General features: G+C 41.6%; 1 protein-coding gene across 1 annotated transcript; it reads left to right on the plus strand.

The window, feature by feature from the left end:
• Window positions 1-20978: 20978 nt before the first annotated feature.
• Window positions 20979-25131, plus strand: LOC121559947 (GTPase IMAP family member 4-like). Its single transcript, XM_045211678.1, has 2 exons — window positions 20979-20990; window positions 24196-25131. Exons 1-2 carry the CDS (start codon window positions 20979-20981, stop codon window positions 25129-25131), a joined length of 948 nt encoding a protein of 315 aa, XP_045067613.1.
• The last annotated feature ends 242 nt before the right edge of the window (window positions 25132-25373 follow it).

Consider the following 25373-nt stretch of genomic DNA (forward strand, 5'->3'; position numbering starts at 1 on the left):
CTAAAGTAGTGTTAGAAAGTAGTGTTAGAAAGACTAATGGCAGAAGTTAGTACACCTTTCTCACATACGGATTCAGCAAAAAGTACAGCTTAGGGATGTTTATCCTCAGCTTTCAGTGATCATCCAGCTGGGTGATTGTTGCATCAGAGATGAAGATGAATAATAGATAGAGGACAAGCAGAAACGACGATGAAGATGGATCAAAACTCCAGAAGGAAGAAAATGTGAGGTCTGGAAGAGAAGAGGAAGGTTAAGGAGGATGGAACTTAAAGAAGATGAGGATGATGAAGATGAGAGTGATGATGAAGACGTCATGGGTGGATATGACTCTGTGATCAGAAGGAAGTTGGCAAGAGAGGAAAGAAGAAGGATACACGAGATTTGATCTCTGATGGCAGTTGAAGATGAAGATGGCGATGAAGATTTGGAGATTAAAGGTGCTTTATGTTCAAGAGGATTTTATCCTACAATGACTAGCAAAGAAGAAATGGAGATATAGACCGATGCTTATCATGCCTGGATAAAGCAAATAGTTTAGAAGTAACACAGCTGAAGATACAGAAGAGGAGAAACTGCTGAGAGGATCCCAAGAATTGGAGAAGAAGAAGGAGAAGATAAGTTTTGGTTATGAAGAATCAGAGTGAACCAAATCAACAATCACTGTTACAGCTTCAACTGAACAATATCAAATGCAATTGTATCAGCCACCAAGGGCGACACCAGTTGATTCATATCCAAAGCCAGTTTCTGGACAGACACAGAATTGAAGAGGACGAGAAGAAATAGGAGGAGGAAGATTTCAGCTACGCTTCCAGCAACTTTCAGAAGACTGTTATAATTGTGGACAGATTGGGTACTTTACCTGTGATGAAAATGTGTCAGGAGGAAACAACAGAGGAAGATAAAGGAGCAAGTGAAGATCACCTGTTAGTGCCTAGAAGATCCGGAAGGGGGGTATCAGCTGAGAGCATCGATTAGAGAAGAAGAGAAAATAGCTAACAATTGAAGTAAAAACAACCGACCATTAGAAGTGATGGTGAATAGTGGAAAAACGTATCTGGGTTCAGCCTAAAGAGGTTAAACATCTCACTAATTGATAACTAATTAGGATAGGGATTTGAGGTAGTAAAACAGTTAATTACTCTTAAGGTACTAATATTAGAAGATACTGTTATTGCAGTGTTGGGAAGAGATGTATTGTTTAAATTGAATTGTACAATAAGATGTACACTAGACGACTGTCTATTAGACAATCTGTCTGAAAAGTTAAAAGGGGTGACTGTTTATTCTGGGTGACATTCTTACACTAAGAGATTTCAGGCTAGGCTAAAAGGTGTTTAGTCGTTTGCCAAGTCTGTGTGTAATGAGTCAGAAGCAGGTGGGGAACTGTCCCAATCACATATTCTAAAAATGTGGTGGTAAAGGGATTTTGTGAATAAATCAGTGGAAAAAGTTTTAAATGTTATGAGAGAAAAGATTGGATTAAAATAAGTTAGGAGTAGATTAGGGTTGAAGGAATTCTGAGACAGTAAGCTAAGTTTCAAAGTTAGTAGTAAGAGAGAGAACAATGGTGAATGACACTTTAGAGTAGGGAGATCAAGGTAATTATAGGTGTATTTTTTATAATTAAAAGTTTGAAAGTCAGGAATTAGAGATAGGACTGAGAGTGGGAAAAAGTGACACTAGTGGTGATAGATGGAAGTAAAGCAAAGACAACTTTTCTATTGGGGGAAAACTAGGAGTAACTAAGGACATTAACACTTCAGTTTATTAGAACAACAGGGAGAAGCAATTTAACTCTTTCAATATTGATAGTTATTAAAGCCATAAATATATCGCATTTGATTAGAAGGGAACCAATACAGCACCAATTTTAGGGGAAAGAATACTTATTAGGGTTAGGATGGGGACGTTCCTCCCATATGGAGAGATAATTATGGAGAATAAGTATTGTTATCAGGACCAGATGTAGAAGCGGTGTCCCCTAGTCAAAGGAGGGATAGTTTGTACAACGATATGAAGTGGAAGAGGTTAGGAGTGACTGTTCACTTATTTGGCGTAATGTTACAGAGAAAGGTCAGGGAGAATATATGTGTACTTATCTAGTGCAAGCATTAGAATTTGTTCTGGTTAAGAATTATTGGTTAAAGGGCTATGTAATTCGTAAAGTGATGCCTATAATGGAAGATTTGAAATCTGTTGAAGTTTCACAGTCACCAAGGGAGTTCAGGAAGAATATGTTACAGTAGTCACTCCAACAGTGAATAATACACATAGGATAATGGGAACTTTTGCACTAGAAGTAATTAGGGTTGATACAGCAACTAAGTCAACTACTTTAATGGTAACTTTGGAAGGGATTAATGATACGATGGCAATAGCAAATGTAGGGAGTATGACATCGACAACAACTTTTCTGAAATTAAGGGGTTTATGTTACGGATGGAGAGTGCTGTCAATTATAGTACGAATAGGGTTAAAATAGGAGAACAGATAGTAGTAGAGAGAATATAGATCCATCATGGAGGACAGGATGAGGTCTTTGATTTTTTAAATGACAGACAAGGAGAGGTATCTGATCAGTACCGCTTGTTCTTCTGTTGTGGAAATTAGAGATAGATTAACTCATTCTGTAAGATCAATGAGGAATCTTGAGGGTCCATGTCTGTTGAGAATTCCAGCACCAAACATGTTAGACGGTCGCGCGGCCTCTATCAGGTATGGGTCAGTCTTATGCTTTGTAATGACTGTGGTATCAGCAACAGTCATTGACAGATAAAATAATGTTGTTGTCAGAACAGTGGTTTAAGCCTAGGTTTAAGTGTTCTTGGTTAAATGAATTACCCTATGGGAATTGTTAAATGGGAAAGGAAAATCAGGTAAGAACGGAACCCTGAAGTATTCAGGTGAAACATTGAGGGCTAAAAGGTGTTTTTGTTCTAATAAAACATATGAGGTAAAGGGTATGTTTATGGGAATATCAGATTGTGATGATTATATGATTGGATAAGCATGACATTAAGGGTGGTAATGAGAAATATAAGGTTACTTTTTAATATACCAGGTAGTAAGAAGAACAGGACTTTGATGGTTAAACGATTAGCTTTTGACTGACAATGTGACTATTGGGAATTTTAGAGATATTTGGTGGGTTTGTGATGATAAAACGTATATATTCTTACCCTATGGATGGATAGGATGTTGTTAATGTCAACGTTGAAGCTTCCATATGAGGCTTTTACTATTAAAAGAGGGGTAGCACCGAACACAGATCAATCTGATACTAGAGTTCAAAATAGGATGAAAAGGGACATGTCATAGGCTTCAAGCCTATCATTGAAGGATAAGTCTAAGGGAGAAGGGGGACTTTATTCATGGTATGGTGTAACATTTGGGAAGATCATATTGATAAATATTAGTTATACTTTGAGTCCAGATAGTTCAGATAATATCACTGGGGTTATAGATGCATTGAAGGAAATAAGGGATGCATTTGGAAGACTTGGTTGCAAGATCAGTTAGGCCAGTAGGGGCAGTGATGGGTTACATTTTAATGGCAGCTTTGATAGCACTGTGAATTTGTTACTTACCTTTGAGAAAGTTATGATATTGAGATAGGTTGGAGAGTGATGCCTGGAGACAACACTCAGATGCCGGTGTTGACTGTTCCTGATCTGGATAAAGATGGACAAGTGGAACTGATGGATAAATATCATTTTGATTATTTGATGATTTTTCAAAAAAAAAATCAATATTGGGGTGATGTTGGTATGATTTATGAATCAAAGGGGGGAATAGGTTTATGTGATTCATGCATCATTTATACATCATTTATATTCTTAGTTGATATTCATGTTTAATTTGAAAGTGTTTTTTAGGAAAAGATACTGTTTGGTCTTTCCTTTTCTTCCAGAAGCATTTGGGGGAACATGTGGAGATTGAAATACTCAAACAACGACAATATGAAGGGACAATATGATTGGAGGAGATTAAAGAAGGAGAGGGTGTGGAAAGATTCTGATTTCATCATCAACAATCCATTGGAAGAGGAGACTACGGGGAGATGAAGTGTAGTGGACTACATTCCAGTGTTTGCAATGAAATATAGACATGTGTAATACATAATTGTGTCATATTTTTAGGTATTCATTTTTGTAGAATGATGTTTGATGTTATTGAATACATGTGAGGATCTTAGATGTTTTTGTTTATTTCGGTGAATGCTTAGGGACAGAAAGTCTAGGCAGGGAGAGTTCCACGGTAAGGTCCAATGGTTTGACCAGCCTTACAATGGATGTTTTTGGATAGGATTTTGTTTGCAGGGGCTTACATGTGTATTTAGTTGCATCATAGTTTCAAATGCATTTACATGGTTAATGAGGTTATCTGGAGTACCGAAGGTGGTTGCCTGGGGCAGAGGGACCGTGAGAGAATTTTACTGTCTTGATTGATGGATGGATATCTGAAAAGATGGCTGCCGGACAGTTTTTCGCTCTTACACTCCGTAGAGATTTGTTCATAAAGATAGTAATGTATTCACACTTCATAAACAGTTATTTCATAGAAAGGTATTTACACTCTAGAGGAGAATGTTTTTGGTTTAATGTTAAAGATACTCAATAAGATAAATTGTTACTAGTCATAATCCTATTCTGTTTGTTTTCGAGACGTTTAGTTTGTCTCGAAGGGGGGAATATCGTATCTGAAGATTATGCCTTTGTTAAATGTTTTTCATGAAGAAATGGAATGTTGTTTGTGTTAGTATCAAGAGGGAAGGTTTTAGTGTGACGCCACATATGACAGACAGGAAGTGTGGTGTAGACACGGGGATTGGACAGTAGAGGGAGCCACTCACATCTTGGAAGGTTATATATAAGGGGGGAACAACGACGGAGGGGCAGAACGAGCAGCCATTCTGAGGCGTCGCTCTCCGGGTGTCATGTCACCTGTCATTTATGCTGTAACCTCGTGATTTTAATAAAAGCCTCTAACACGATGCAGCATAGACGGACTCTTTGTTGACAGCAATAATGGCCACCATTCACCCGATACGACACAAACTTAAAGACAAACAAATGAGTATGTGACATATTAGTTTGTTTCACATTTACCAGTTAGCTTGGATATTTGACTGCCGTTGTGAGGTCAGAACGCTCGGATCAACCCTACTCCTCGGCCAGAGTGACCAGTGTGTGCTCTGAACGCTCTGAGAGTGAAACGCTCTGAGTCTATGAACAGACAATCTGACAACACTCTGAATTTACGAAAGCCCAGAGCGCACTCTGGCACTCCAGGGTGAATTTACGAACACAACCAAAGACAAACAAATGACTATGTGACAAACGCATTCGTTTGTTTCTCCAGGCATGCTGCTGTCACACCTAACAATGACTCTACAGGTAGCTACCACAAGGTTATTAATAAGGCAGAGCTAGGGGTTTTCCAAAACTGTGTGTGTGCGTGCGTGAGTGCATGTGTGTGCGTGTGCATGTGTCAAACCGGCAGCTCCAACAATTGGAGGGTTGCTGGCCACCCCTGCTATGTCATCATTCCATAAAACCAGTTCCTCCAGCAACATGCAAGCCACACGTCTATAGTTCCTCCTATTCTTTTCTGATCTCTGATTTCCCAGAATCATTAACATATTCTAATAGAGAGGACAGTGGTTTTTAATTAAAAAAGTGTACTATTTGAAACCTGGTTGACTTTGAGAATGTGACTATGTACAGATATAGGATCTTAATTTGATCACACTTTTGTAGCTGAGAATTTTCCTGCTAAGCAGGAAATGCAAACTTGTAGTGTATTTGAGTTTTAAAAAAGCTTCTAAAGTTTGTAATTTCCACATAGAAATATCAGACTTTCTCTTTCTACCATTTTATTTTGGTCTTCTCTTAACTACTTCTCCTCTTCCTGTTATCTCGCTGCTTCCTCCTCCTCTCTCTCCTCCTTCTCCTCTCATCTCTTGGACCTTCATCTAAGCCTCCTGGTACATCTCATTGGTGTAATACTGTCCTCCATTCTGCTTCACCATCTCCTCTATCTTCCTCAGCTGGGGCCTCATCTATAAACCGTGCGCACGTACAAAATAGACCCCGAAATGTGCGTGCGCCAGTTTTCACGCAACATTTGTAATTTATAAAATGTTAACTTGACGTGAGAATGTGCTTTCCTCCCCGCAAACTTTAAACCATGTATATGCACAGTTTCTAGTGGTTGAAGTATTTCATTGCAAGAAGGCAAAAGTAGCTGTCAAGGTGCTGAGTTAAGGGACGGTAAACGGAGTGCTCGTTGAGTGTCATCCTTTTATTAAACTTATCACACTATACGTTCTCAAAAATAAGCAAAGAGCGAGAAGCACCAAGTGACTTACGTGCCGTGAACACAATAGCAGACAAGCACGAACAATGATCCACACACAGGGGGATGTGAGAGGTGCCTAAATACTATCCCCAATCAGAGACTAACTCTAGACAGCTGTCTCTGTTTGGGGATCATCAACCACCCTTAGTATTCATGTGAGGGCTTGACTGTGGTCCTACCACTCCCCCTAGTGGAAATAAGGCCTACCGACAGTCAAACCTTAATAATATAAATAATATGCCATTTAGCAGACGCTTTTATCCAAAGCGACTTACAGTTATGCGTGCATACATTTTCTTTTGTGTATGGGTGGTCCCGGGGATCGAACCCACTACCTTGGCGTTACAAGCGCCGTGCTCTACCAGCTGAGCTACAGAGGACCACACCTTCACAGTAGCATTGTAGCGTTGTGCAAATGGGGAATACAGTGCTTTCAGAAAGTATTCATACCCCTTGACTTACTCCACATTTTGTTGTATTAAAAACTGAATTCAAAATGGATGAAAAATGAATACTTGCTCACCCATCTACACACAGTACCACAAATTGACAAAGTGAAAACATGTTTTTAGAAATCTTTGCACATTTATTAAAAATGAAATATAGAAATATTACATTTAGATAAGTATTCATCTCCCAGAGTTAATATATTTTAGAATAATCTTTGGCAGCGATTACAGCTGTAGTCTTTCTGGTTAAGTCTCTAAGAGCTTTGCACACCTGGATTGTACAATATTTGCACATTATTCGTTTTTTAAATTCTTCAAGCTCTGTCAAATTGGTTGTTGTAGACAGCCATTTTCAAGTCTTGCCATAGAATTTCAAGCCCATATAAGTCAAAACTGTAATTAGGCCACTCTGGAACATTCAATGTCGTTTTGATAAGCAACTCCAGTGTATATTTGGCCTTGTGTTTTAGGTTATTGTCCTGCTGAAAGGTGAATTTGTCTCCTAGTGTCTGTTGGAAAGCAGACTGAACCAGGTTTTCCTCTAGGATTTTGCCTGTGCTTAGCTCCATTCTGTTTATTTTTATCCTAAAAAAAACTCCCTAGTCCCTACCAATGACAAGCATACCCATAACATGATGCAAAAAAAAACGTTTACCTATTAATTTCCTCTTGTTAAAGTTAGCTACAGAGCACCATCTGCAGTAAGAGATGTACTAGTGGAACCTTTAGTAGGACCATCAGGGTGAATGATTGGAATGATTGGAGTTCTTGCTACTTCTGTAACAAAATCATAATAACAGTGCAATTGCTGTTGCAGTCATTAATATTGGCTACGTTCTAATATTGTGCCAATCAAATTCAAATTAAATGTACACAGTGTCTAAAGGGATTGCTTTAGATAAATAAACAGAAAAACAAATTGAAGAAAAACTCCCTCATCAAGTTGGTAGGCCACCCAGTGGGTGTGTTTTCTGGGGGTTAATGAAACGTATTCAGTACAGGCAAGAGAGCCACACCTACAAACCTTGTTACGCTCCTGCATTAGGTAAGTCTGAATACCAAATACTGAGAAGGGCTTGAACCAAAACGCATGAAAAAGGGATACATTTCCTAAGTCTGAATCGGCCTCATGACTCATTTATGAGTTTGACTCTTCAGGAATGAATGGCTGTATCCCTAATAAAATAAAATAGATGTACCAATCCCAGATTGCCCATTTAACCCCAGATTAACATTAAGGTTACCACAAAGCACAGATGATTTATCACTGCTGTGTGCCGACTTCACCCAATTACACACTGGCATGGCAGAAATGTATGTAACCCTTTACTCTGCCCTCCTTCAGTTACAGGTTGCTATAGCTGCAGGAAAAACACCTCATCTGCATGGCTCCTCCTCTTGTTTCATAGTCTGTGATTTCCCAGAATCGCTGTTGTGCTGTCATTGAGAGAGAGATGAGAGAGAGATGTGAGATGCCAAGCAGCAACACCTTTGTGTATAATACATGTATTACCTCAGCAACCCAAGACTGGCAATAATCAGATTCTACAGCGGAACTTGATGGACTTTTTTCAGCTATTCTCATCCGACCACAAGACAAGATGCCGGCAACATGCAGCAAAAGTAAGTGCTTGGTGTTAGTGTGCAGTTTACTTAAATGTTACCTGTGAATGAACAAAAACACTATGTTCGAGGTTATGTTTTCCAATTGACCTGTTTATACATGTCACATTGCCTTACACTATTGTGTGAATGTCTATTGATCAATCTGGAGGTTTGATGACATAACATGGCATATGTCCTTTGACAGATTCTGGTCCCACAACAGATTCCACCAACATGAGGATAGTTCTGCTGGGTATACCTGGAGCAGGGAAGAGTGCAACAGGAAACACCATCCTGGGTAGAGAGGTGTTTAGAGAGGAGACTGGAGCAGGAAGAGTGTGATGGGGAAAATAGTAGTGGAGGGAGGAACATCACTGTGATTGACACTCTGGGATTTACAGCACAACACTGACTAAGAACAATTAAATGAGGAAATGAAGAGGTGCATCTCTCTCTCCTCGGGCCCCCATGTGTTCCTTCTGGTTATCAGGCTGAGAGATTCACACAGGAAGACAGGAATGCTTTGTCGTGGATCCAGAAAAAACTTTTAAGAGGAGGCCTTGAGTTACACCATAGTGTTATTCACCGGAAGAGAAAAAACTAACCAGGAAGCAATGGGAGGACTTTGAAAGGACTGAAACAACTAAACAACCAATCAGTGTGTGTGGGGGGAGGGCATCATGCCCTCAACAGTAAACCAGAGGTCCGCACCACTCAGGTCACACAGCTGCTGAGGAAGATAGAAGAGATGGTGGAGAGGAATGGAGGAGGGTACTACACCAATGAGATGTACCAGGAGGTTCAAAGGAAACTGAGAGAGGAGGAGGAGAGAAAAAAACAGGAGATGGAGAAAGAGAGGAGGAGAAGGGAGGAGGAGGAGATGAGGGAGAAGGAGGAGGAGGAGAGGAGGAGAAGGGGGAGGAGGAGGAGAGGAGGAGGGAGGAGGAAGAGAGAAGGGGGGGGGGGGAGGGGGAGGAGAGGGAGGAGGAGGAGAGGAGGAAGGAGAAGGAAGAGAGGAGGAGAAGTGAGGAGGAAGAGAGGAGAAGGGAGGAGGAAGAGAGGAGAAGGGAGGAGGAGGAGAGGAGGAGAAGGGAGGAGGAAGAGAGGAGAAGGGAGGAGGAGGAGAGGAGGAGAAGGGAGGAGGAGGAGAGGAGGAGAAGGGAGGAGGAGGAGAGGAGGAGAAGGGAGGAGGAGGAGAGGAGGAGGGAGGAGGAGGAGGAGGAGAAATTAGAGGAAAAGAGGAAGATAGAGGAGCAGATGATTAAGCAGAAGAGACAGGAGAGGAGGAGAGAGCAGAAGAGACAGGAGGAGGAACTCTTGTTATTAGCAACTGTTACATTAGCATTACTAGCTGCAGCATGTTTTTGGGCCAAACAATAGAAGATTGAATAAGGTGTTTGATTGAATGCTGAATGCGGATTCAATGTTTAATTTCCTTACCACGGAAGTTACACCTACTAATGAAATGTTTTGTTCCCATCAATAAGTTCTGTATATATCAATATATTCAGATTTAGATCTTATCTAGATATATTTGACATGTAAAGGTATGGGTATTTAAAGTAGTGTGATATGAGGGTGACGTTTAGCCTAGCGGTTAAGAGCGTTGGGCCAGTTGGTTGGAATCGCCGAGCCGACTAGGTGAAAAATCTGTCGATGTGCCGTTGATCAAGGCACTTAACCCTAATTGCTCCCGTAAGTCGCTCTGGAAAAGAGCATCTGCTAAATGATTAAACTGTAATATGGTATGAATTTATGTCAGATTAATGATTTCATGTTCTACCAAAACTTTTGTTAATCTTGGTTGAACTGGAATCCCCTCTGTGTGTGACACATGACACAAAATGTATTTCTTCAATACAAATTAGTACTGCCTCTACTTAGTCCCTGGGTCATTGATATTGGATATCATGTAAAACATCATTTTAACAAAATCAGCCCAGAAACATCTGACATGTTGGTAGCAAACTTAAAGACAAACAAATGAGTACGTGACACAAAACTATGCGTGTGCGTGTGTGTGTGTGTGTGTGTGTGTGTGAGTGCATGTGTGTGTGTGTTTGCATGTGCGTGCATGTGCATATATGTCAAACCGGCAGCTCCAACAATTGGAGGGTTGCTGGCCACCTCTGCTATGTCATCATTCCATAAAACCAGTTCCTCCAGCAACATGCAAGCCACACGTCTATAGTTCCTCCTATTCTTTTCTGATCTTTGATTTCCCAGAATCATTAACATATTCTAAAAGGTAGGACAGTGGTTTTTAATCAAACCAGTCTACTATTTGAAACATGGTTGACTTTGAGAATGTAACTATGTACAGATATAGGATCTTAATTTGATCACACTTTTGTAGCTGAGAATTCTTTCTGCAAAGCAGGAAATGTAATGTAATGTAATGTAATGTAAATGTAATAAATGTAATATGCTATTTAGCAGACGCTTTTATCCAAAGCGACTTACAGTCATGCGTGCATACATATATTTTTTTTTTGTGTATGGGTGGTCCCGGGGATCGAACCCACTACCTTGACGTTACAAGCGCCGTGCTCTACCAGCTGAGCTACAGAGGACCACAATATAATATGCCATTTAGCAGACGCTTTTATCCAAAGCGACTTACAGTCATGCGTGCATACATTTTTGTGTATGGGTGGGCAAACATGTGGTGTATGGGTGGTCAAACATGTGGTGTACAGTGCCTTGTAGAAGTATTCATCCCCCTTAGCATTTTTCCTACTTTGTTGCATTACAACCTGTAATTTAAATAGATTTTTATTTGGATTTCATGTAATGGACATACACAAAATAGTCAAAATTGGTGAAGTGAAATGAAAAATAACTGGTTTCAAAACATTCTAAAAAATAAATAACGGAAAAATGGTGTGTGCATATTTATACACCCCCTTTGCTATGAAGCCCCTAAATAAGATCTGGTGCAATCAATTACCTTCAGAAGTCACATAATTAGTTAAATAAAGTCCACCTGTGTGCATTCTAAGTGTCATATGATCTGTCACATGATCTCAGTATATATACACCTGTTCTGAAAGGCCGTAGAGTCTGCAACACCACTAAGCAAGAGGCACCACCAAGCAAGCGGCACCATGAAGACCAAGGAGCTCTCCAAACAGGTCAGGGACAAAGTTGTGGAGAAGTACAGATCAGGGTTGGGTTATAATAAAATATCAGAAACTTTGAACATCCAACGGAGCACCATTAAATCCATTATTAAAAAATGGAAAGAATATGGCACCACAACAAACCTGCCAAGAGAGGGCCGCCCACCAAAACTCACAGAACAGGCAAGGAGGGCATTAATCAGAGAGGCAATAAAGAGACCAAAGATAACCCTGAAGGAGCTGCAAAGCTCCACAGCGGATATTGGAGTATGTGTCCATAGGACCACTTTAAGCCGTACACTCCACAGAGCTGGGCTTTATGGAAGAGTGGCCAGAAAAAAGCCATTGCTTAAAGATAAAAATAAGCAAACACGTTTGGTCTTCGCCAAAAGGCATGTGGGAGGCTCCCCAAACATACGGAAGAAGGTACTCTGGTCAGATGAGACCAAAATTGAGCTTTTTGGCCACCAAGGAAAACGCTATGTCTGGCGCAAACCCAACACCTCTCATCACCCCGATAACACCATCCCCAGAGTGAAGCATGGTGGTGGCAGCATCATGCTGTGTGGATGTTTTTCATCAGCAGGGACTGGGAAACCGGTCAGAATTGAAGGAATGATGGATGGCGCTAAATACAGGGAAACCTGTTTCAGTCTTCCAGAGAATTGAGACTGGGACGGAGGTTCACCTTCCAGCAGGACAATGACATTTATCAGACGCTCTTATCCAGAGCGACTTACAGTTAGTGAATGATTACATGTTTTTTTGTGTGTTTTTTTCATACTGCCCCCCGTGGGAAACGAACCCACATCCCTGCCGGCTAAACCCTCCCCTACCTTGGATGACGCTGGACCAATTGTGCGCCGCCCATGGGTCTCCCGGTCGCGGCCGGTTGCGACAGAGCCTGGACTCGAACCAGGATCTCTAGTGGCACAGCTAGCACTGCGATGCAGTGCCTTAGACCACTGCGCCACTCGGGAGACCCTAAGCATACTGCTAAAGCAACACTCGAGGGTTTTATGGGGAAACATTTAAATGTCTTGGAATAGCCTAGTCAAAGCCCAGACCTCAATCCAATTGAGAATCTGTGGTATACTTAAAGATTGCTGTACACCAGCGGAACCCATCCAACTTGAAGGAGCTGGAGCAGTTTTGCCTTGAAGAATGGGCAAAAATCCCAGTGGCTAGATGTGCCAAGCTTATAGAGACATACCCCAAGAGACTTGCAGCTGTAATTGCTGCAAAAGTATTGACTTTTTTGAATAGTTATGCACGCTCAAGTTCTGTCTTTTTGTCTTATTTTTTTTGCATCTTCAAAGTGGTAGGCATGTTGTGTAAAACAAATGATACCAACCCCTAAAAAAATCTATTTTAATTCCAGGTTGTAAGGCAACAAAATAGGACAGATGCCAAGGGGGGTGAATACTTTCGCAAGCCACTGTATATGAGTTTTAAAAAGGCTTCAAAAGTTTGGAATTTCTACTTTCTATCATTGGTCAGAGCTACACAGAAACCTACAGTGGGTGAGTGACTCAACATAGAACAACATACAACATTCTATATTGGCCACTTTATATCTGTTTAGAAATGATTTAGCGCTTCAAAGTTACAACATGTAACTTTTTGGATGACGCAACCAAATTCAAATAGAAATGTGAGTCATAGATCTTTAAATGTAAATGTAATCTTTCACGCTCATTGAAAGCAAGTCTAAGAAGCGGTAGATATGTTCTATGTGAGCTATTTCTATGCTTCCCATTCTTAAGTATTGATTTTGCTTCGTTTACTTTCGGTTTTGTACACCAGCTTCAAACAGCTGAAAATACAAAACATTTTGGTTATGGAAAATATATTTCACAGCAGTTTAGATGGTACAACACAATGACTGCTTGTTTTGTCAAATAAACTGAAATTGGGAAAACTATTAGAATATTAGAAACCAGGAAATGGCAGAGCGATTTCTGCGTATTGCATCTTTAATGGTTTGATTAGTATTTAGTCAGGGTAATCTGATCCTGGGACAACCATTAGGACCTGTATTAAAGCGATACTGTAGTCCCACCTACCTCTGTGAAAGGCTATGTGGGCATTTCTACACCTTGATGGCACCTATCCTATACAATCCTGTCAGGGCTTATTTATATGCCCAAAACACAAAGCTGACCTCAGATCAGTGTCTAGGGGCTACATCATCTTTCTCCATAAATGGAAAAAGCTCCTTTTCAGTCTTTAAGTGAAAGCACTCCATCTAGTGGTGATTTGTGAAATACGTTGATTAATGATCTGTGCCATTTACTTAATTATACTTATTCACAATAGTAAAATACAGTACAGTACAATTCAATACAATACAGTATAGTGCAATACAGTACAATACAATTCAATTCAATACAATACAATACAATACAATACAGTAAAACACAGTACAATACAATTCAATACAATACAATACAGTAAATTAAAGTACAATACAATTCAATACAATATTTAGTAGGTTATTTTTCATACACTTCCCTCAAAGAACATAGATCTATTCCACCTTGGTGACTGTTCTCCCCTGTGAGTAAAGAGGGGTGTGTCTTTCTCTTGGCTGTGCGGTCCAATGAGGTGAAGGAGAGGGAGGCTACAGATTCCAGTGGAGGAAGGAGGACAGGCAAAGAATCGTCGGTGACAGATTGGAGCTATTCGTCGCCATAGTGACAGGGTTGTTGATGGGGTTTCTAACAGGTGGTTTTGGGGGTGTTGTCATGGGAGGGTTGACGGGGGCAGTGATATGGTTTACAACAGGACTGGTCAGGAACTGGTGGAGCCCCTGACTCACTAGGAGGCACCATGTGTAGGCTATGAATCTACTTTTTATAAAGACATTGGGAGGATAAAACTATTCTAATGTGTATAGATGGAAGGACTTTGGTGATGGATCATGTTCCTTGATGCAATTATCAAACTTTGGTTATTCAATATTTGGAAATTAATAAAAGCCCAATAAAGAAATACAATTATTGATTGCATATATTGATAATTTTTTAAGATAGATGAAACCCTAATATTCATCAGCAGTGCTAGCCTACTTCTGTTAAGTCAGTCCTGATATGGGTCTGAACCTGTTATTCATCAAGGGATTAAAAGAGAGATTCATCCAGCAATATCTTTCCCTGATTTCATCTGACCAAGTATTCAGATATTGTCTGACGAGAATTACAGGCCAGGCCACTGAAAGAAAGGCCTTCATCCTACCCTGTACAATCCTTAAAAATAACAGTAACAAGAACTAATGACTAGATCACCAGATACACATGATCAGATAATCATTTATGTAAACAAACATAGTGAGCCCACTAGAACCCAGGTCCAGCGGCTGTCAACCCATCACAGCCCTTATCCACAAAGCATCTCAGAGTAGGAGTACTGATCTAGGATATGTCCATATAATCTTATTCATTATGATCTAAAAGTCAAAACTGATATTAGGTCAGCACTCCTACGGGCCCTGGTCACTACTAATCTCAACAATGTTGTTATTGTTGTCGGCGCAATCTGTCATGGAATCAGTAAACCCTGCTCTCATATCTGTCATGGAATCAGTAAACACTGCTCTCATATATGTCATGGAATCAGTAAACCCTGCACTCATATCTGTCATGGAATCAGTAAACCCTGCACTCATATCTGTCATGGAATCAGTAAACCCTGCACTCATATCTGTCATGGAATCAGTAAACCCTGCACTCATATCTGTCATGGAATCAGTAAACACTGCTCTCATATCTGTCATGGAATCAGTAAACCCTGCTCTCATATCTGTCATGGAATCAGTAAACCCTGCTCTCATATCTGTCATGGAATCAGTAAACCCTGCTCTCATATCTGTCATGGAATCAGTAAACACTGCTCTCATATCTGTCATGGAATCAGTAAACCCTGCTCTCATATTAACACAAATATGTAACTAGATTTGGTCCTTTAATTCATGATTGCTCTTCTGCTGTTCTTACATTTAAGTCATTTAGCAGACGCTCTTATCCAGAGTGAACCACATGAACAATTAGGGTTAAGTGCCTTGCTCAAGGGCATTTTGACAGATGTTTCAGCTAGTCGGCTCGGGGATTCAAGTAGTGTTTGTCCTCAGTCCTTTTTTTATTTATTTTACTGAAATCTCATTTACGATCTACATGATGTTTAACGCTTCGAACACACCTACTGAGTTTTGGCTTTTTGGTACACCAGAAGTACATTCATTTCCAATGGAACGCTGCGTTTGCCTCGCAGCATTGCGTTGCAGAGGCAGTTGCAGATCGTTCTGTGTGTTGCATACGTTGGATTTATCGAACGTATGCATCAAATTGTATGCGTAGACTTGACAGAAAGTAGAAAAATGTGAATGTTGAATTTTTGTTGCACACATATTACATAATAAAAACAGTTTGACTGCAGAATTTCTTTACATTTTTTGTTCATTTATTTGCCAAGTAGCATACATCTTATATATTCGATGACATCAACAAATTAATTGTGAGAGCCTATAATAAATAGTCAAGATAGCAGAGAGTAGGCTCTTTCAACAATGAGACCAACGTTGAGGAAGGTGGTCTTGGTCGCGCTGTTGGGCCGGGACCAGCCCCGACGAAAGCGCAGGTCTGTGTGGGTCCAGAGATGGTTGAAGTCCCGAAAGCAGGCACGGGAGTTCCACCGTCTCATTCAAGAGCTTCGACTGTTTGGAGAGGAATTCCGAAGTTACTTTCATCTGGACCGAGGCCAGTTTGATCACCTGCTCCAGATGGTTGGAGCCAGGATCGCCCGGGTGGATACCAACTACCGGGAGTCCATCAGCCCAGTTGAACGCCTGGCGATTTGTCTCCGGTAAGCTAAATTCAAGTGCATTTTTAAAGCCTTTGATACCGTAATTGATTGATATTAGATATATTTTATGTGTAACTAGCTAGCTAAAGGACTCTCTAGTTAATAGCCCCTATGTGACATCAGATGTACTTTTACAGAATGTTCATTAGGACTATAACTTTTCCCAAAGTTGGTTTAAAATATTTATTTTATGATGCAATGTTACCAAATCAAAATAAAGTTGGGGTGCCTTCTGCCCTGATGAAGATAGGCTAGTCTTCTCCAGGACCCCTTGTTGTTCAAGACAGTTACAGTCACTAGCACATTAGAGGCTGCTGCCTATTGAAATCACTGGCCACTTTAAGAAATGGAACACTAGTCACTTTAATAATGTTTATATGTCTTGCATTACTCATCTCATATGTATATACTGCATTCTATTCTATAATATTCGACTGTATTTTAGTCCATGCCGCTCTGTCATTGCTTGTCCATATATGTATATATTCTTAAATCCCATTCCTTACTTAGTTTTGTGTGTATTGGGTATATGTTGTGAAATGGTTAGATATTACTTGTTAGATATTACTGCACTGTCGGAGCTAGAAGCACAAGCATTTCGCTACACCCGCTATAACATCTGCTAAACACGTGTATGTGACAAATACAATTTGATTTGATTTGATGTATGTTCACTAAATACTGCTTGTATAGTGTAGTTAGTGGAATAAATATTGGAACAGTGTGGTAAAGTTGGTCATTCTTGCTGTTTACTCATGGAATTTGTATTTCAGATCAAAAGATGAATATGACAGGCAGATATTTAGACAGCAAACTATACATTTGCCTCACATTAATCCTTTGATCTGAAATACCAATTAGCCTACATGAGTATACTGTAAAAATGACCTACTTTTACTTCACTGTCGCAATCCTTATGACACTGCCTGTGTTGTGTGGGGGGAAAAACGTATCATTGAACTCGGCTTCGAAAAGCAGCTGATGAATCTTAACCTTGACTGCTGCTTTTCTTTGCTGAGGCAGCCTCTTCAGGGTTGGCATGGCAATGAGGGTCTCTTCATCTTCCTCCCTGTGAGCATCAGGTTGGGCTGCATCCCTCTCGACGGCTTGGAGGAGCCTCTGCTGAAATGAGTTGAGTGGATCCGGGGACTGGTACCTCCGATGATGACGCCTGGTGTGACGTTGTTCCTCTTCCTGTCTCTCCCCGTTTGTCTCCACGGCCACTTCCTGTTCAACGAGGTCCTCACTGGTCACTTCCGGGTCATAATAATCTCAGGTGGTCCTAGATCCAGAGGTGCTTCCTCTATTTCATCATCTTCCATGGCTGCACTGGTGGAGGTCATACTTGTGGATGATGTAGAGGGTCTTGCTGCACCGGTGGTGGTCATACTTGTGGATGATGTAGAGGGTCTGGCTGTAAAATTGCCACTCGTTGCCCTAGGCACAATAACTGGATCCAGAAAGGAAAGAATGTGGCAGAAGCTCCAAGGCCGCTGGCCTGAAGCTGCTGGCCTGAAGCTGCTGGCCTGAAGCTGCTGACCTGAAGCTGCTGGCCTGAAGCTGCTGGCCTGAAGCTGCTGGCCTGAAGCTGCTGGCCTGAAGCTGCTGACCTGAAGCTGCTGGCCTGAAGCCGCTGGCCTGAAGCCGCTGAGCTGAAGCTGCTGACCCAGACCTCTCTTCTTCTCTTTCTCTTTCCTTCTCTCTCTGACACCTTCTCCACTTCCTCCTACAGTCTTCTTCTACATAGACATGAAGATGATGAGCCAAACCATCACCTAGCATAACTACAGTTATTAGATAGCTATCATGGACATGTCACCTACCATAAACACAGACACACACAGACACACAGGGTTATCTGACCAAATGATCAGAGGTAGTATCTACCACCATTTATATTACTATTTATCTCACATACACACTCACACTCTCTCACATACACACTCACACTCTCTCACATACACACTCACACTCTCTCACATACACACTCACACTCTCACATACACACTCACACTCTCTGACATACACACTTACACAATCTCACATACACACTCACACAATCTCACATACACACTCACACTATCTGACATACACACTCACACTATCTGACATACACACTCACACTATCTGACATACACACTCACACAATCTCACATACACACTCACACTCTCTCACATACACACTCACACTATCTGACATACACACTCACACAATCTGACATACACACTCACACTCTTTCAAACATGATTACTTGGCCAAGTTATCAGGGGTAGTGACTAGCATAATTTATATTACTATTTCTCTTTCACACACACACACACATCATTGGCTAGGTTAGCTAGCTAGGTTAGCTAGCTAGCTAACTAGCCACATCTAGCACAAGCTCACTACTAAACTGACCTGGAAATCGTACTATCGTGGACACTTGTCTCCAAGCAGCATTTTTTGTGTCCCTGTAGCTGTCAGCAGTTGTGTCAAAAAGACACGGTTTTGAGGATACTGGGAAAATGATTTTCTAACCGCATGTGACCATCTGCAACACGTGTGTAGATACCTGCATTCAGTATAATTGCGTAGCTGCGCAAAATGTTATGCAGCATTGATGCAATGACGCAGCCAGTGTGTTAGAAGCGTTAATCATTTAGAATATGCTGCATTGTTTACACAGAATAAACAGAACAGAAGAAGCATAGAAAATAGAACAGAATAACAGAATAAACAGAACAGACTGTTTCACAATAAACTATGAGTCTACTGATGCACCCGTGCGTCAATCTAAGTAACATCATAAAAAATCCCCATCAAAATCCATCAGTTTAAGCTAAAGATACTGTGTGTGTTTTTTGGCATGGGCTGCTTCTTAATCTACCACAATCTGTTTATTCAGTTCTATGTTTATTGTGTTATATATTTATTCTGTTATTGTGTTCTATGTTGATTCTGTTCTGTGTTGATTATGTTCTATGTTGATTATGTTCTGTCTCTATTTCGGCCTTCCGAAAGGTGGCCAAGCTACAGCGGTGTTTGTCAGACCATGAGGCATTGTGGAAATCGGCCTTCTCACTAAAACGTCTGTAGCGTCCAAACGGTTTGGCCCACAAACGATGGTGTTCTTCGTTTTGCTCTACGACCCCCACAGTGTTATGAGACTGGTCTGAAGTCAGTACCACCGATGTGCCAACTTCTGTCTGTAGCGGCTGAACGGTTTGGGCTACATTTACATTTACGTCATTTAGCAGACGCTCTTATCCAGAGCGACTTACAGTTAGTGAGTGCATACATCATTTTTTATACTGGCCCCCCGTGGGAAACGAACCCACAACCCTGGCATTGCAAACGCCATGCTCTACCAACTGAGCTACATCCCTGCCGGCCATTCCCTCCCCTACCCTGGGCCAATTGTGCACCACCCCATGGGTCTCCCGGTCGCGGCCGGCTACGACAGAGCCTGGATTTGAACCAGGATCTCTAGTGGCACAGCTAGCACTGCGATGCAGTGCCTTAGACCACTGCGCCACTCGGGAGACTACACACTAATATGACCCCACTATGGAATGGGGAGATTCTCACAGGCACGATGGTATGTGACAGGACTCATCTGAAGTAGCTGGTACCATTAAAAAATGAATGGAAGTATGCAGGTAGGTTTGTGGTTAAATATGTGTCCATATCTTCTAGATATAGGAAAGATCCCTATGAATTAACCCTGATGCTTGTCCAGTAGGGGTGTATCTCAATAGTCTGCCTCGGCTTCTTAACCTTTTCTGTCTCCTTTCCTTCATCTGATTTCGGGCAAATCTGACCACGACTCCATTTTGCTTCTCCCTTCCTATAGGCAGAAACTAAGTACCCGTGCTAAGTACTATTCAACGCTGGTCTGACCAATCGAAATCCACGCTTCAAGATTGTTTTGATCACGCGGACTGGGATATGTTCCGGGTAGCTTCTGGAAATAATTTAAATGAATACACTGAAACGGTGACTGAGTTTATCAGGAAGTGTATAGGTGATGTCGTGCCCACTGTGACTATTAAAACCTTCCCTAACCAGAAACCGTGGATAGATGGCATTATTCACGCTAATCTGAAAGTGCGAACCTCCGCATTCAACCATGGCAAGGTGACTGGGAATATGGCAGAATACAAACAGTGTAGCTACGCACTCCTCAAGGCAATTAAACTGTCAAAACATCAGTATAGAGACAAAGTGGAGTCGCAATTCAACGGCTCAGACACGAGACGTATGTGGCAGGGTCTACAGACAATCACGGACTACAAAAGGAAAACCAGCCACGTCGCAGAAACCGACGTCTCGCTTCCAGACAAGCTAAACACCTTCTTCGCCCGCTTTGAGGATAACACAGTGCCACTGACGAGGCCCACTACCAAGGACTGTGGCCTCTCCTTCTCCATGGCCGACGTGATTAGGACATTTAAGCATGTTAACCCCCGCAAGGCTGCCGGCCCAGACGGCATCCATAGCCGCGTCCTCAGAGCATGCGCAGACCAGCTGGCTGGTGTGTTTACGGACATATTCAATCTCTCCCTTTCCCAGTCTGCTGTTCCCACATGCTTCAAGATGGCCACCATTGTTCCTGTACCCAAGAAAGCAAAGGTAACTGAACTAAATGACTATCGCCCTGTAGCACTCACCTCTGTCATCATGAAGTGCTTTGAAAGACCAGTCAAGGATCATATCACCTCTACCTTACCTGTCACCCTAGACCCACTCCAATTTGCTTACCGCCCCAATAGATCCACAGACGATGCAATCGCCATCACACTGCACACTGCCCTATCCCATCTGGACAAGAGGAATACCTATGTAAGAATGCTGTTCATTGACTATAGCTCAGCATTCAATGCGATAGTACCCTCCAAGCTCATCATTAAACTTGAGGCCCTGGGTCTGAACCCCGCCCTGTGTAACTGGGTCCTGGACTTCCTGACGGGCCGCCCCCAGGTGGTGAAGGTAGGAAACAACATCTCCACTTCGCTGATCCTTAACACTTGGGCCCCACAATGTGCGTGCTCAGCCCCCTCCTGTACTCCCTGTTCACCCATGACTGCGTGGCCAAGCACTCTTCCAACTCAATCATCAAGTTTGCAGATGACACAACAGTAGTAGGCTTGATTACCTACAATGATGAGACCGCCTACAGGGAGGAGGTGAGGGCTCTGGGAGTGTGGTGCCAGGAAAATAACCTCTCACTCAACGTCAACAAAACGAGGGCCGTCGTGGTATCGGCTTGAGGGGGGATATAAACGGCCGTGGCTATAACGGAGGAAAATGATCTTGGGAGATAATACGGTCTGCTTTGATTGTGAGGTATTATAGGTCGGGTGAACAAAAGGGCTTGAGTTCCTGTATGTTACTACAATTACACCATAAGTCGTTAATCATTAAACACACACCTCCGCCCTTCTGCTTCCCGGAGAGATATTTATTCCTATCTGCGCGATGAACTGAGAATCCCTCTGGCTGGTCCGATTCCGACAGAGTATCCCTAGAGAGCCATGTTTCCGTGAATACGTTTGTTACAGGCCCTGATGTCTCTCTGGAAAGAAGTCCTTGCCCTGATCTCATCAACTTTATTATCCAAAGACTGAACATTAGCGAGTAATATACTTGGAAGCGGTGGGTGGTGTATGAGCCTCCTAAGTCGAACCAGCAGGCCGCCTCGAGTGCCTCTCCTCCGCCAGCGATGTTTTGGGTCGGCCTCTGGAAACAGTTCAATTGCTCTGGGGAGAGCGAACAAAGGATTTGGGGAAGTCGTATTCCTGGTCGTAATGCTGGTTCTTCTGTTGAGTTACCGCCGCTCTGATATCCAGTAGTTCTTCCCGGCTGTATATAATGACACAAAATATTTCCTTAGCTAATAATGTAAAAAATAACACATAAAAAAACAAATACTGCAAAGTTTCCTAAGAGCTAGCCGCGAGGCCGCCATCTCCGTCGGCGCCATCTTCACAAGATGAATTAGATTAGATTAGAAGAACATTAGAAGACATAAGCAACTAATACCCTGAGCGCCAGTCTGTTTGTGCTATTATTCCAACTCTTTGTCACTCATTGTCATGGCTTGATAGTGATCAATGGAGTTGGAAAGAGCACAAACAGATCTGGGACCATATTCAGCCTTTCAGTCAAAATATATGAAAAACGTTTCATTCTTAAATTCCTCTTGTTAAAGTAAGCTACATAGCACCATCTGCAGTAAGATATGTACCAGTGGAACCTTTAGCAGGACCATCATGGTGAATTATTGGAATTGTTGCTACTTCTGTAACTAAATCATAATAATACTGCAGTTACAGTTGCAGTAATTAATACTGGCACCGTTGCACGATTCCATCTTCTTTCTAAATAACTTGAAATTGAAAAACCTTTTGGTGTTCACACTTGTATTTGTTTGATTAACAACTGCACAGGACCCCCCAAAAATAATCTGAACTCGAATTGAGATTCAATAAATGACCTGGACTGAATTATTCAGAATTGAAATTAATTAATTTGGTTGAAGGCAATTGATTCTCGTTTAATGTGTAATTTATCTCACCTTTGGTAAGTTGCAGGTGCCTACAGGTTTTGAAAGGAGAAAACAGAACATTCTGCTCCATTGCGCATTGTGTGTGCCTTTCCAAATCATGTCCAATCAATTGAATTTACAACAGGTGAACTCCAATCAAGTTGTAGAAACATCTCAAGGCCACTCTACCATTAAGGTCTGATTGGTGGAGTGCTGTAAGGCTGTAACGTAACAAAATATGGAGAAAAAAAGTCTGAATACTTTCCGAATGCACTGCAATGCTATATCTACAGTTTCTCTTTCCCTGTTAGGAAACATGCTTAGACATGTTGATGGCGTCAAAACAACAGCAAAATACATTCCATGCAGCGATGGTAAAAGACAAGATAGGTATCTAAAGAGAAAGAAGGATAGACATCGGCTCAGGAGGGACGTGTCACAAATGGCACTATATTCCCTTTATTGTGCACTACTTTTGACCAGGGCCCTAGTGCACTATAAAGGGAATAGGGTGCCATTTGGGAAGAAACCCACGTGTTCCTCCCACAACACAATCCTCCTTCTTAAAGGCAAGAGACTGAAGCACTCAACTTCACCTGGACATCTGTGAGGCGGAGAAGAGAGCTGAAGTACCTTTCGTGGGATGAACTTCAGTCCTCAAACGTGAGATAGAAAAACAAGCATGGAAGATGATCGTAGTGAGTACTTAATTACAGCTTTATAACATATGTATTATATGATGTAATTTACTTAAACATTTAGAAAAGTTCCATTAATTAAGAAAAACTGTACAGCTGTCAATCTGAACCTGATATACAATTAGTATACTATGTAATCCTTGAATCAATGTTGCATAGATACTAGGACAAAACGTTTCATTTCAGGTTCTGTAGATGGATAATACATAGGTGAAAGATCCACAACAATAGGTGTTTCATCACCCTCTCTCAAGGAGACTGACAGCCATGCAGCTAAGATAACAATTGTATTGGACAAATAAAACTAGTGATGCAATAGCTAGGCTTCACTGTTGCTGTAAGCTGAATATGGTCCCTGTGAATCTAATTGAATGACTTTAGTAACTGATAATGATGTCACTGTGAATCTAATTGAATGACTTTAGTAAGTGATAATGATGTCACTGTGAATCCAATTTAATGACTTTAGTAACTGATAATGATGTCACTGTGAATCTAATTGAATGACTTTAGTAACTGATAATCATGAAACTGCATTACATTTTCTATTTCCACAGATTCAGAGCAGCCGTCTGATCTGAGAATAGTTCTGGTGGGTAAGACTGGAGCAGGGAAGAGTTCAACAGGAAACACCATCCTGTGGAAAGATGCCTTTACAGAAGAGGCCTCCCTCGTGTCTGTAACTGAAAAATGTGAGAAACAGAGTGGAGTGGTGGGTGGGAGTAGGATTGATGTCATCGACACCCCAGGACTCTTTGACACAACCATGTCTCAAGAAGAGATGAAAAGTGAAATAGTCAGGTGTATAGAAATGTCAGTCCCAGGACCTCACGCCTTCCTGCTGGTGATCAGACTGGGGAGGTTCACAGAGGAGGAGAGGAACACTGTGAAGTGGATCCAGGAGAACTTTGGAGAAGAATCCTTAAAGTACACCATCATTCTGTTCACTGGTAAAGATCAATTGAAGGGAAAAACAGTTGAAGAGTGTTTGAAACCTTTTTTTTCAGTTCGGGAACTGATCAAAAGTTGTTGGGGAAGGTACCATTGTCTCAATAATGATCAGAGGGATGATCGTGTTCAGGTCACACAGCTGCTGAGGAATATAGAAGAGATGGTGAAGATGAATGGAGGAGAGCACTACACCAATGAGATGTACCAGGAGGTTCAGAAGAAACTGAGAGAGGAGGAGAATAAGAGGAGAGAGGAGATGGAGAAAGAGAGGAGGAGAAAGGAGGAGGAGATGCGGGAGCAAGAAAGGAGGGGACGGGAGGAAGAAAATAGGAGACGGGAGGAAGAGAGGAGGAGACGGCAAAGAGCAAGAAGAGAAAATATTGCGATAGGTTTAACTTCAGCAGCAGCTGCTGGGGCAGTAGTAGCTGGGACTACAGTACTTGTTGCTGCTGGAGCAGCAGTGGCCGTGGTAGCAGGACCAGTTCTGTTGGTTGGGGGAGCTGTATCTGGTATAGCAGCTATTGCTATTTTGGTAAAGAAGAGGAGACAGTAAAAAGCAGTAGTACCACAGATGGAAATTAGCTACTGTATTCAGAAGCTAGTAGAATACTTACAATATTAATGTTGAGCATTATGGTCCTCGATGAATTAATAAACACATTAAGTGATCAATAATAACATGTATACAGCAGGTGGTTAAAAAGAATACAATCAGATCAAACTTTTTTGTATTATTTAATGAATCTATTTGTGATTCAAAAAGGGTTAAAGAGGTCAACTTCTAATGTACATGGA

Source organism: Coregonus clupeaformis, chromosome 38 (assembly GCF_020615455.1).
Source record: "Coregonus clupeaformis isolate EN_2021a chromosome 38, ASM2061545v1, whole genome shotgun sequence".
Taxonomy (NCBI): domain Eukaryota; kingdom Metazoa; phylum Chordata; class Actinopteri; order Salmoniformes; family Salmonidae; genus Coregonus; species Coregonus clupeaformis.